General features: G+C 41.8%; 1 protein-coding gene across 2 annotated transcripts in view; it reads left to right on the top strand.

The window, feature by feature from the left end:
• The first annotated feature begins 690 nt into the window (after window positions 1–690).
• The window catches only part of MAP3K3 (mitogen-activated protein kinase kinase kinase 3), a 27,432-nt gene continuing 13,968 nt past the window's right edge, over window positions 691–14,154 (top strand). The window contains exons 1-6 of one of the 2 annotated variants that reach the window (XM_010076918.1): window positions 691–806; window positions 1,156–1,245; window positions 4,527–4,567; window positions 8,409–8,508; window positions 9,185–9,298; window positions 11,725–11,845. In XM_010076918.1, the coding sequence (XP_010075220.1) occupies window positions 711–806; window positions 1,156–1,245; window positions 4,527–4,567; window positions 8,409–8,508; window positions 9,185–9,298; window positions 11,725–11,845 (562 nt within the window). In that variant the 5' untranslated portion in view covers window positions 691–710. The remainder of the gene's footprint in view (window positions 807–1,155; window positions 1,246–4,526; window positions 4,568–8,408; window positions 8,509–9,184; window positions 9,299–11,724; window positions 11,846–14,154) is intronic. The other variant, XM_010076919.1, reaches the window with a different exon arrangement.

Here is a 14,154-nt window from a genome sequence, read left to right as displayed (position 1 = left end):
TGTGGTTTTTATTTTCCTGCATTTGCAAGAAGCCTTGAATTGAACCTGCCGCATTATCCCCTGCCAGCAGACAGTGTTCTTAATGCTGTGGGATTTGAATCTGTTCAGTAGATCTTGCAGTCCCGTGAAATGGTTTGAACTTTGTTCCATCGTCTTGTTTTGGGGGAAGAGAGGAATGTGTTGGGGAAATCAGTGCAAGTGGATTTGAAATATTCCAAGGTGGCTCTTTGTCCAGATTTTGATTTTTCTTTCTGCTGGCCGTGGTTTGTTCTGCTAGCAAGCAAGAATTCTAAGTTAACAGGATATAAAATTGGAAAGAACAGATTCTTACCGGGTTTTCCTTGGTAGAAGCTCATCGGTTTGCCCTTCCTAAATGACCTATGATGATCTAACGAATCTGTCCCAAGTTGCACTGTTTGTTGTGAAGCGATTTGAACAGAACCAGGGGCTGGGGATTTTTATTCTGAACCTTACTGTGGCCAGATCCTTAAAATTTATCCATCTGTTTACTGATTTGTGATAGTAGGTTGAGTTTGGGCGCTTTATGACTAAAAGAAATTCCAGTGTATTTGCAAAGATCCTAAAAAGGATCATCTTTCTGTAAGGGAGCAGAAAACAAATGCAGAACTGTTACGGTTGATATTCACCCAGGTAACTTACCGCTAAAATTCTTGTGCATCGCAGACGAACAAGAGGCTTTGAAATCCATCATGAAGGACCTGGTAGCACTCCAGATGACCCGACGTCACAGACTGACTGGGTATGAGACCATGAAGAATAAAGACACTGCTCACTCCAACAAACAGGTAATAGGGTATTTACATCGTTACCTGCAGGGAGAAGGGACAGAGCAGGTTGACAGCGGGTCTGCTGCCTCGGGTCTGTCTTGTGCTTCTGGCTGCTGAGGCATCGCGGTGGATTAGCTCCCTATTTTTGCTCGGGCTGCGTTGCCAACGTGGCAGCTTTTTTATTGACTTACCTTTATGGACTAGAGGGGGTGCAGTTTGGATAATCTGCAACATCTCAGTACTCTGACTTCCTCCCACAGGTCTTTTTGATGGGGTTTGGTTTGTGTAGATGAGCTAAAAAGTGGTTTTCTGCTTTCACAGTCATGTTAACCTTTTTTTTTTTTTAATTACTTTATTGTTTTTAAAGAAAAAACACAATGCCAGCAGTCCACCCGTCTTGGGCAGCCCTGCAATAACAAACCAGTGTGCCTCTGCAGTGGAAGAAAAAAAAATTCCGGTAAGAAAACTGGCTTCCTATCCGTTATTAACAATTATAAATTAGGAGCATGTTTTAAAATTGTGTGCAGTGACCTTTACAGAATTCATTTAAGCAGGTGTGGGAGGCCAGGAAAGCTTTTCTTCACTGGCTCTGTGATGATGTAGCAATATGATGCACTTTGCATTGTAATGGAAATAATACTTCAGTGCAAAGGGGAGCAGGGAACTGAGAAGCATAATGATGAAAAGGAAACAAATAGTTCCATTTCTGATGCGAAAGAAGGCCGCTGCAGTTTAAAGCTGCATCGAGCAGTCTGCTGGATAATGAACTGCTACTGGTCTCATCTTCGTGATTCAGACTGCGCGTGAATACAGAACGAAGATCCTGATAACAGGTAGTCAAACGGCAGTTGATCCAGGAACAGCAGTGAAGGATTGTCGGAAAGGACCGGCTGTAGTGAAACTGTAATAAACCTTGGTTCAGTGAAAAAGGAAACAGCTAGTTACAGGTGTCTGAATAGAGGCAGTGTCCTGAGCAGGGAGATTGGAGTTACCCAGTCATATGTCGCGTGAAGAGGGGAGTGAAACTAACCCTGCTTTGGGTGTGGGGATGTGATGGCCATTTGCTGAAAGAAATGCTTTTCCCAAGGTAATAAGTGACAGGGTCAATACTTCAGACCATCTCGAGGTCCATTTTACATTGCTAGAGACTTTTTCATAGAGAAAACTATTGCGTTGACTTTCTGGTGGAAAGGAAAGGCAGAATAAAATCACTCTGTCCGTGTGTGCTGCGTATCATTTGAATAAAATCCTTCAATGGAAGAGCAGCAATTTCAGTCAAGAATTCTTTGTCCATTACTGTTTTAAAAAAAATAATTTGAGTTGCTTGCAGTTAGACTAACGTTAACAGGAGAAGTTGCCTGTATCAGTAAAATAACTCTTCCCAGTTACATCCTCATTACAGGCTTAAGCTTTTTGGAGCAGGCTTTAAAGTTCATGGCTGTCTCTCCCTTATGCTTTGTCTGCTCATAATCTACTTGTTCAGCTGGGATCTGGGATTTCCTTGAATGTGCTGGACAAATCCGTAGATGGAGTAGTACAAAATCCTTTGCAAATCACTTTGAAACATAAATTCAGAGATGTCTTAAATCAGAATCTGTAATCATTATTTATGATATCGCATCACAGAACTGGAACGCTAAAGTACTACACTTGGATTTGATTTCTCACTCATCTCTTAGGACAGTTTATGCAGATTGCTTTAAAAAGTGGTTTGTGTAGGTGATAGGTTCACCGCTTTGAAAGGAAGCAAAGAGCAAGAGACATAGAACTCCTCTAGGTTCTGAAATTTAAATACTAGGATCGCTTTGAATACCTTTCCTTAGATCTGTGAAAAATAGACACAAATGGCCAGTTTCCAATCCTTTTGGAAAAAATCATCAGGAGATAGGTGCCAAATTACTCCCCTCTTCCCTTTGTTGCAAATTTCATGGCTGAAAGCCTGCGATGCTGTTGAGAAAGATACTTCAGTTTGCTTAGGTACCAGCGAGTTGAAGAAAGGTTTCCACAGGGCCCTGGAGATCATTGTGTTGTCTAATTTTAACTAATGAGAGCTTTGTCACTCAGCTGTTTCATGACCCAAAACACATCCTAAGGTCAAAAATTTAATCTGAAAAATTATATTATTTTAATTTCATCCAGACAATCCTGTTTAGTTCCCTTAGACTACTTAGACTTAGACTAGTATAGCAAAAAAAAACCCCAAAAAACAACCTGGAAAAAAAAAAAAAACCAAACAAAAAACCCAAAAAAAAACAAAAAAAAACAACCCACCAAAAAAACAGAGCCTGCCTTCCCTGAAAATCCTAAGATAAAGGGGTCATTTGTCCATCCAGTCTGCCTAAGAAATAATTGTTTCGTCAGTAGTTGGCTGGTGGACATCTTGGATAATGATTCCTGTGTTGTTTGTTGCATTTTTCCTTTACTGTTCAATTAAAGTGCATTCTCCAGAATTTGCTTCATTTCAGTGCCTTTCTACAGTAAGTTCTTTTTCTTCCCACATCTGAGAAAACGTGACTGGTAAAGTTGTGTGTAAATCACCCACCTGCAGGTGATGGTCGCTGCGACTGGGAAGCTCGTTTGTCACGATCGGTTCTGTCCCTCCAGCGCTGCTGCGGGAATGCCGTGTGCTCGCAGTGATTGCCTGGGTCCCTTTGAACTGCATTCTTGACCACTAGGCCTGCCAGATACTTCCTCTAGCTAAAGAGCATTTCCTGGCCACTTTTTTTTGAAGTTCCTAGATGTATGATTGCCTATTGTCTCGGGCTTTCACAGATGGCTTAATCTATTCCAATCACATAAATTGTGCAGCAGAAATTATGGAGTCTTATCAGAGCAGATTTTTCCCTTTTATTTTTATCTTTGTGACCTAAATTGGGATTTGAACTTTGATCTCCAGAGTTGAAAGTTCAGCGTGTTGACTCTTCCGTGCCACATAGCATCTTCTGAGTTGACAGGGAAACGCGCAGGTTGTGCGGTCAGTGCTCTTCACCATCTGCCAGGCGTGGATGGTGACCCTTGTGCACTTTAAAAGCTGACACATGGTTAACTTGTTTGTAACTTCATGGTTCGAGGTTCAGGAGCTGTATTTTTGCAAAAGTAGAGATGTAGTCTGTGTCTTAAGAGTAAAGAATATAGCCCGTTCCCTGTATCTCTCTTTTCTGCCACAGAAGAAAACATCCTTGCTTTGAGAATGCACAAAGAGAATCAGCTTCAGTTCATCTGAGCCTGCAGTTGGACTCGATTTCCGATTTTTGCCATGCAGTATTATGGATGAATAAATTTTCCTTACAGTGTATTTCATAGAGAGTCACTAAGGTTGGAAAAGACATCAAGGATCATGAAGTCCAACCATCAACCCAACACCACCCAACCCACTAACCCATGTCCCAAATTTCATTTCAAAAAATTCCCAAAAAAAACATTTCAGTGTCCTCTGTTTGAGTGACAATTAATAAAAAGTACAACTTAGTTTTTACCCCTTTCCTTCTCTTTCCCCTTCAGCAGTTTCTCCGTTCCTCATGTTCACATGTCAGCCACTTTCTGTCCTCACCCTACTTCAGCGTCCGTGGAGCAAACCAGCAGAGGTGGTGTGTTCTGGTTAGGCTTTTGAGGAGCTGGTGCCCGCTGCAGTTGACCTGCTTTGTGTTTGGGCCTTAAAATCAGAATATGATCCGCTTGTGTGCTGTTATGTACGCCAGAGTTTCGCTGTGAACTAACCTTTTGTTCTTTCTTCTGCAGAATGATGTAAGGATAAAGTTTGAACATAACGGGGAAAGACGGTAAGTCTGTCTTCACTACTTTGATTCTTTGCTTCGTAGAATAATTTAGTCATCAGCAATTTAGGTTAAACATTTTGTTGGCTTCGCTTTCCTTGTTCCTGAATGAAAAACACACACTAAAGGCAACAGCAAACAGGTCTTACACAACTTGGTTATTTTTAAAAATCAGTGTGTCATACAACACTTTGATTTATTTCCATAATATCTATTTGTAAGTGAATTGCAGGAATATTAAAAAAAGCTGTCCAGCCTGAAATAAATTCAGCCTGATAGTCTTATTTCAGATATGTTCCCTTTTTGTTTCATTTAACTAAAAGCAAAAGAAACTGATCAAATTAGTGTCATTCTTCTCTAGTTTCTCACTTCCTGATGACCTGTCGCTGTCACTGTCCTGCTGTGACTGAGCAAGGGAAGATGTTTTCATTGGTCTGAAAGTTTCCTTCTTGTTTCCTCTGATACTTGGTTTTGAGGTTTTTAAAAGAAACAGAATTAACTGAATTAGCATTTTCTACATTTGCTGTATTGTTTGCAATGGAAATTAATTGGATTGTAAGCGCGAATTCATATGCTGCTCTTCACAGACGTCCTGTGGGAGGGAATCCTTTGGTTTCCCCCATCCCAGACAGTACTTTCAACATGGAGGAGTTCACGGTTTCATGATAAAAGGCAAATTTAATGTTGATGGCACAACAGTGCAAGTTGTATGTAGTGATCCTAATAGCCTGTTACTAGCAAAGGTTGGTGTCTGAGCTGTTTCAGCTCCTCCTCAAGTCTCCTCCTTTGTCAAATTTAGGGATTTTTGTTAAAACAGAAAAGCAGAGGCATTCTTTGTTGGTAAAGCAGGCAGTAGAAAATAAATTGTAAAGTCTTCCTCAAAAATTGAACAGTTTCATTCACTGAAGTCCTACACGGTGAATTCTGGAACTAAAAAAAACCCCTGACTTTTGATGTTCAAGGAGAGATTTTGGAAGTAATCATAGCTGGGATCTACTGCCACCTTTGTCAGACAGATCTTCTCAGCGCTCTCCTGTGTCGCAGGCATTGTACGGACTACAACAGAGCCGCTGTGCGACATGTCACAATTTCTTGTGATACCGTGTTAGGAAGCAAAATCTTGTCAGCACACTCGTGTCATCTTGCCTGTCTTGTGCCTGAGTGCGTTTAAGATGGCACAGAGGTCAGGGGAGAAGAAAAGGTTTTTTTCTGAAGTAACATTAAAATGAAAAGGTTGATTGTGTGTTAGTCTAATTATGCAGTTACGCTGCCTGAATTCCCCGTTCCCAGCGTGGTATGCACTCACAGACAGCAGGCTTGCACCGAGAATGTGTGTGTGTGTGTGCTTGGTTTCAGAGGAGCTGCCAGATCTAACCACAAATATTTAAGGTGGTCAGGCAGGAATGGGCTCCTTAAACCCTGCAGTCCATGATTTTGTGTTAGAAGAGTGCACGGAGTTTTTAAACTAATAGAATTTGTGGCACCTGAGAACAGCTCTGCTTTTGAATGCATTGAGTGTAGAATGGAAGCCTTTATAAGGGACTTTGGCTCAACTGAGAGCTAAATTACGTTTGTACGGTGCCAGAATACTGTAATTTCATGGAAGGGTTTCTTAGCAATATGGAGAGAATGTTATTGTGGGCTGCTTTTTAACAAGGACAATTATTTCTAAATAGCTGAATGTTGTAGGTCTGGTAGGAAGATGAACCCTGTGTGGGAAGGGGCTAAGGACACCGACTAACACTAGAGCTATTTAAAACAAAAGCTGTTATCATGAAAGGATGCTGGGGTCTGGCGAAGCAGGCTGGATGGATGTTTTGGAAACTAAACTTTCTGTCCAAAGCATGGATTCAGCACGCACTCAGGTGAGCTCCCCCAGAGATGATTTCGGGTTTCCTGAGCTCAGAGAGTTGCCCCCGTGACCAAGATAAATCTTGAGTTTCCATGGTCTGTTCAGGTCTTCCTAATTTCTACCTGATGGCAAAATTGTTAGGTGGTGCTCAGAATCCAGCTTTTCGTGGCAGGGTTGCAGCTGTGCCAGCGCAGAGTTGTTTCCAGTCGCAGCAGCGGGGTAGGCAGCTATCGGAGTGCTCTAGTAGCTTGCAGAAGGATGGTGGCTGTCGGCTGTGTCCCAGAGCTGTTTGTTCAACGTGCCGGTACAGGAGACACAGTGTGGTCTCGTGGCCCGTGGAAGCAGATGGTGAGAAGTCTGGATGCAGGAGCCCGAAGGCAGGAGCAACCAACCATCTGGGCTTTGTGCAGCAGAGATGAAAAGCGGGTTTTTGAGCAGCAGACCTCCTTGGTTTGCTGGAACAGTTGGTTGTAAACTCTAGTGCACATTCAAATCCTTCAGTTCTTGACCCAGGGTATTTTACTCACTGATTCTTCTGAAGAGGGTGAAAATCATCCTTTTCCATGGCTGTCAAGGTGACTTTCCGAGTACTTGGCTGCTTCCTACAGAAGAACATTCCAGCAAAATGAACAGTTTTAGATGCTTGGTGGAACTTCGTATTATTACTTTGCCTAAAACATTAGAGTTTCTATTCCAAGGCAGGCAAAACAGTAATAGAAACCCAACAAGAAAACTATGCTGTCATTTTCTGAAGAGCACACATGTGCCCCGGGATTCTGCAGGGTTCCCCTAGGATGCCCGTGCCTGTTGCCCTTTTGGATTTCTTGAGGCCGTTTGTGTATGAGAGTCTCAAATTCCTGCCATTCAAGTGGCGAGGAAACGGCTGAGTGCTAGAACTGGGGATTTAGTGCATCACAAAGTCTGGGCTCAGGGAAAGTGATCAGAATAATTTCCATCTGTGCATATTTGGTGTGTCAGTCAGTCGGTGAAGGTGCCCAGAGATGCTTTACATATGAAAAATGCTCATGAGGGAGGAAGCATGAGAGAATGAAACTGATCTGCCTTAACATGAATATTCCTAGATATGTCTTACATGAATATTCTGAATTATTGCAACCCGGCTGTGCCACTGCTATTACAGCTGAAGCAGTATTTAAGTTTTGATCTATAAGATCTCTGTAATTTTTTTAAAACTGTTTGTTTTTTTTTTTTAAATTAAGCAGTAAGTGACAAACACTTGCACAGTTACAGTTAGATTTGACTTCAACTCTTAAGAAAAAGCCCCTGCTGTGCTGCGCAGGATTTGAAGGAGAACTGCAGAGACAGTGTAGTGAGTCTGTGATTCAGATGTTTGGAGATGTTTGAGTTGAGCACGCAGAAGGCCAACGTGGAGCCGACGTCACAGACCACCTTTGGGAAAGAGGGTTTTTGGATTCCTTTGTGTCCCCCTGCTGATGCCTTCCCTCAGGGGTTCAGGACTAACTTTGCTGTGGGAATGTTTGTTGAAACCTTTCGACTGGAATGCATTTTGGAAATTTTTAGGGAATGAGTTTTGAGTTCAGATATTGGAGTGCATAAACCAAATACTTTTTTGTTCTTTGGGCCTTCTGCAGCTTTTAATTCAACTCTCACTGAATGTATTTGTTTGTGTTTTGTGCCTGAGGCACTATTCTTTAAGCCAAAGTGCATACGGGATTTGTATCCTGTTACGTGAAATAAATTTATTCAGTAAAGAATACTTTTCTGTCCAGGGACAAAGGCATTGTATTTGAAATCTTCAGTTGAATATTGCATTTTGACAAACCATTTGGAAATGGACTGAGGATCAAGAATTCCTTGCTAAAATAATTAATATCAATTCAAATTAGGAAGGTTCACTACCTGCTTGAGGATGAAAAGAGAACATTTCAATGTGTTTTCAGTGGTTCAGCCATCTAATTTGATTGCATTGTCAAGTATACCCCTGAATTCACCAGTGATTCTCTTTCCTTCCAGAATTATCCCATTTGTCCGTCCCGTGCGCTATGAAGATGTGCAACAGAAAGTGAAAACAGCCTTTGGCCAGCCGCTGGACCTCCACTACATGAACAATGAGGTACAGAGCGTTGTTAGCAGTGCTCAGAACGTGTAATGCTCTCTCTGGATGCCACTTCCTTTTTCCATCCCAAATTCTGCACCCTTAAATTTAATTTTCAGTTCTCCCCTCTAATACAAAGCATAATTGAATCCCTCTACTCCTGAGGAAAACATGCTGATACTGACAGAGCATCACGGTGTGTGTGTTGTACGAACATCACACCTTGCTGCCTCACGCTGGTGGTGTTTGGGAAACTCTTGGGGAAGTAAAAAAAAAGTATTTGAAGTATTTTGACTGTTGAAATAGTTTCTGTACTAGCTTCTGTCTGAAACCCAATTTTCGCTTGATTGTTAGGTCTGGATTCATAAGTATTCTGAGACAGTGTTCTCATCAGGGAGTCGGGGGCCTGTCTCCACAAATTCAGGTAGCAATTAATACTCTTGTGGACAGTGCCTTAGAGAAATTTGCATTGGGTCAACCATTTCTCTGATGGCGTGGGAGGAAAACCTTGTTAAAAAGAACAGTAAGACAGCATTGTGATGAAAATTTGTGGAATAATTGAGCAATCAGAATCCTATCTTATATTCTCAGTCGAGGTTTTTTTCCAATCTTTGTTTAAATGCCTATTGTGGAAGTAGACTTTTTTTTTTTTCTATCTTTTCTAATGATTTTTTTTCTTTTCTTTATTTTGCAGCTCTCTATTCCTTTGAAAAATCAAGATGACCTGGATAAAGCTGTAGATCTCTTAGACCGAAGCTCTAATGTGAAAAGCCTTAGAATATTATTGCTGTCTCAGGACAGAAACCATGTAGGTAACAGCTCCTGTGACTGCAGCAAAATGAAGGTTTTTACCCTTAAGTCTCTGAAACATGGGGGTAGCCTTATCTGAGAGTAGTAGGAATTAAGAGAATCACTCTTTACAGACACAAGTGCATATGTTTATCCTCTTTGCTTTGGCTTAGCTCTACGTATCTCTCTCCTCCTGCCCAGCTTCAGCAGCTGTTCAGGGACTAAAACATTGCAGCGTTTCAAGCTGTCATATGAAGGCCATTTTATATCAAGTACCCAATGAGTGTATTCAGAAAACACTTCATGAGTTTGGTTCACAGAGAACTTTTTTTGCCTTTGATTAATAGCACAGTGTGGAAAGTGTGTGTAATTATCTTGCCTTTAAGAAAGCACAGGCTGTCCTTGAAGACAAGCTGTTAGTGCTTTTTTCCTGGGTGAGAAGCCTAAGGACAGCTCCCAAGGATTTTTCAGTCCTGTAGCTGAATGCATGGAATCCAGCCTTACTCTGTAGAAACTAAGTTGCTTTAAGGTAATAATGGTGTGTTCACATCTAAGACGAATTGAACTGTGTCTTGGTTTGCTTTCCTATGCGGCAGGGAGTGCGACAGTTTCAATGTAGTTTGCACTTTTCAGCAGAAAAGATCAGCACATGAGAAGTCAGTCTTCAAATCAAGCTCCCAAGGCTGTCCGTTTTGGACACTGAATTGAACTACAAGCTGAAGAGGGCAAAGAGATTCAGAAGTTTCTCTAAGCCATGAAAACCTTCCTATAGTAAACACTTAGTAAATCTCATCACTCCACCAGCCAGTAGCCAGTCCTGTGGTGTTGTCCTTTTATTAGCTGTTTTTTCCTCTTTTGCTCAAAGCAGAAACAAACAGCGAAGTCTTCAGTAAGTGCCACTGTTTCCCCCCTCTCCTCCGACTTCCTCTTCAGCTCTGAGTTGCCTGACAGGAGAGCCCTACATGTGATAAAGCAAAAGCCCACAAGTCTGAAGGAGGTTTCTTGGCTGCATGATCTCATCCCACTGAGGGAGCGGGAAGCATTATTTTTCCTGAAGTACAGGATGCAGATTTTGTTTTGGTTGTGCTCTTTTCTTTTTCTGGGGATGGAAAGGTAATGCCGTGACTTTGGCACAAATATCTGTATAAAACGAATTAACTTTACAGCAGTAGCTGTGTGACTAGAACTGAGAGCCTGTGTTTGTGACTAGTGTTTATATTAATTTTCTTGTGCCTCTTTCTGTGGCTCATTTGTGCTTTCTTGTATCAACAACTCACTTCTGCTGTCAGTCCTTTCTTTCTGTTTAGAAACTGATGGGAAGAACTGCTTAAGTTGAACACCTAGAGTACTAAAGCCACATGTCCACATAAGTGGTGTGACCTCTGCACCCTTTGTTCGGCTCCCATGAATCTATTCATGGGAGAGTTTGTGTAATTTAAATCAGGCTCCTTCCTTACTCTGTGCAAGGGTAAGTGCTTATTAAATGAGCGACTACTCGATACTTTACTTTTTTGATTGTGTGGCCTCACACCTTGTTTGCCAGTCGTATTCAAATGATTTTCAGAAGTCAGAGTTAGTTTCCTTGGGTTCTGTTCATCTCAATAAAATACGTTAACATTAGTTAAATTCTCTAACACACAAGAGGAAGGGAATATTGTATCCTCATGTAAAACTAGGTACTTTGGGACAACAGGATTAAAACTCAAAGTGTCCACTAGTATTGAGCAGTGGCTGTGACATGCGGAGGATCTCATTTTCTTGGGGGAGGTTGGCAATTCCCAGTATTCTGTATGTTCAGACTAGTGGCTGTGACATGCGGAGGATCTCATTTGCTGGGGGAGGTTGGGAATTCCCAGTATTCTGTATGTTCAGACCTTAGTGGGCCATCCTCGGATAGCTGGTGTCCTGTTCAGTCCTCTGTGAAGAGCCCTTGTTCCCAGTATCATCCATGGAGCTAGCAGAGAGGTGTTAGCTGCCCAAAGCTGCTGCAGTCGAAATATTTCCAAGTCAGCACCCTGCAGAGTCTGCAGTGGCCGTGCAGTTTCTCACGGCAGAGCTGTGCTCAAGTGCTGCACAAAGAGGGCAACAATTTTATGTTGACAGAAATTGTAGGTTCTTCCATGGTCTGGTCTCAGAGAGTGGTACAAGCCCCTTTGTGTTGGTTTCATAGGTAGCTGCTAATGGAAAACAAACCTTGAGACCTGTAAATCCTGCATTCAATTTGGGGCTGGAGGGTAGCGTGCTCTAGTTGTTCGACTCCTGTTTTACACAGTAATTGTGAAGCTTGCTCTCTTGCTGCCTTTGTTGTTTGTGTTCTGTGAAGTTAATAAGATTTCAGGCTCTAGAACTTTCTCAGCTCCTTTCTTGCTTCTAAACATAATGATGTTTTTGAAGCTGTGGCCAAACTGCTTGAGGTCCTCAGTGTCTCTTCATTTTGTCCAACAGACCAGTTCCTCACCTCATTCTGGACTGCCCAAACAAGTCAGGATTAAAACTTCCCAATCTGTGGGGGATGTGAACACACCCTATCAGCAGCCAGAACCCAGAAGCAGGCATCTGTCTGTCAGTGAGTATTTTTGCCACTTCTGTTTCTTTGTTTTGTGAAATGTATTTTTGGGCACTAGTGTTTTATGGTATAGCATTTGTGAAAGCCATGAGAAATTGAAAGGTTATTCTAGGACAAGGCAGTTCATTTTCAGAAGCTCTTAATATGTTTACAGTAGAATGTTTCAAAGTTCCTTACTAAGTTGTTGAACAGCTGAGGAGCTGCTAAAGGGGATGTCCTAAAGCCAGACTCATTGAGGTTAGAAATTTGGAAAGCTTACGTGAGTCCATTAAGCTTTTTATTTAGATTGGCAATTTCAGTTCATGAAACCTAGATTTGATTTTTTTTTTTTTTTAATGTTGGGCTTTGGAATCTGTCCTCACTCCTGTAATCAAGCATTTTACTAGTAGCACAGGAATTGCCACTGCGTATGTAACCCAGTGCCCTGCATACCGAGTTCCCCAACCTTTCACTCGTAATTACCAGCTGAGTTAGAGCACAAGGCTAATATCATAGGTGACGGGCTCAGCTGCACAAAAGATAATGAGAATTAATATGTAATATGTACCTTTGTCTCATTTCCTTTGTGTTTCTGTTAGCTTAGTGAACTCGTATTTAGTGGAAAGGTCCGTGTAAGAATCTTGTCATTTTTATGACTTCTGTCTCTGGTGGATTTGTCTGAACCATCCCAATCTCTGTGTTATGACCCCCTGTGTAACGATGTTCAAATCTGTGGTTGAAGGATGCTCAAAGTTAGTTAACTTTTTATATGAAAAATTGAAACATCTGAAACTGCTTCTAAGACTTTTGGGTCAAAAAAAAAAAAAAAAAAGTCAGTGGTTTAGATTCTGCCTCCTTGGTGAGAAACTCAGTGAGCAGTGTAAGAGCAAGAAGAAGGTGAGCAACAGTGGGGATCTGCAGTATGGGGGCTAGAGCCTAAGAGGATGTTCTATTTAAATGATTTTTGCTTTAGAAGGGAGAAAAGCTAAATTTTGCTGGAAACAAGCAGAGGATGGCTGTGTTTGTTACAACAGCTATTTTAGGGCTTGTCAGACCTAATGCTTCAGATGACAGGTGCTGCAAATCACCAGGAGCTGGCAATGTCAGAGTTCTGTTCCCAGGTTCTAAACCAGCTCCCTCTGTGGAAGAGGAGTGCTTCAGTTTCATTAACTGTGTAAACTTGAGGCATAATTGTTACAGGATTTTAGATGAGTATTTGCGAGGCAGTCCTGTCGTCAGATAAATGTCTAAACCGGAGTCAGACCCACACTCTTCTGACCAAAGGTAATTGGGAGAGGAAGCTCAGTAGAGAAGGACTTGAGAGCTAGACCAGTACTTCTCAATACTAGACTTGCCCAGCAAACGTGCTTGTTTTCTCTCTAGAGTCTGCTGATCCCCTTTTATACACATTGCTTGTATGAATTAGGAATCAAAAAAAGAAAAGCTAAAAGCTTGTGAAGTATGTGACAAACCAGGACAAAAAGGATTTTCCCGTCCGTTCTAGTTTGAAGTTAATATGCATAAAAAGAGCAACATTTCTCAGTCTTACGAAGAAGACAGCGGTATCCATGCACGTCTGAACACTGCTTTTTTTTTTTAATAAAATGTTTTTGGCATTGAATTTGTCTGTGAAAAAAGAATGCCTTTATTGGCATTCTAAGGTATCCAAATAGTGATGCCAAAGCTAACAGAGTGTACCAAGTGGCTGTCATGGGTAAACTGCGTAGTAAGAAGGGGCCCCTTCTGTATCCCAGTTGTACAGACTCTTTCCTCTTATCCCAGCTTATGGATGCTTTGTGATTACCCTGTCATTCATCAATCAAGACTTTATTTTCTGAACATGTCAAAGTACCAGACTGTTAAATTAAGAGGTCTAGAAGAGTCCCAGCTCTGTCAGAGGTCGGATGGTAATTTGGCAATAGTTCAGTCTGGAATCAATTCTTTCTTTCTCCTATCTTTGATTTGGAAAGGGAACGTACCCCTGTTTCCTAGCGCTCCAGGCGTAGAGCCTTTCCTATTCATACCACATCATGCAATGAAGGTCGAAAGCAGCGTTCCACAGAAGTTACATCTGTGTAGTTCCTGTCTTCTGAAGTGGACGGGCCTCCAGCCTGCTGTCACCAATTCAGTGGTTTGGAAGTAAAGATAACTTTTATTAAAAAAAAAAAAAAAAAGTTGCTAAGCATTCTGGCAGCACTTGTGTTTTTTCCACTTACTTCCTTTGATATACATTGATTTAGTGCCGACTTCCTTTTCCTGCCCAGCGATGGTGGCCTTTCCACAATAGCGGCTGGGGCGATGCCAGCGGGGCTTGGGCTCCCCTTTGGCCG

This window comes from Pterocles gutturalis, unplaced genomic scaffold (assembly GCF_000699245.1).
Source record: "Pterocles gutturalis isolate BGI_N339 unplaced genomic scaffold, ASM69924v1 scaffold9993, whole genome shotgun sequence".
Lineage (NCBI taxonomy): Eukaryota > Metazoa > Chordata > Aves > Pterocliformes > Pteroclidae > Pterocles > Pterocles gutturalis.
Note: the sequence above shows the minus strand (reverse complement) of the source record. Positions and strands in the feature narration are given on the sequence as shown.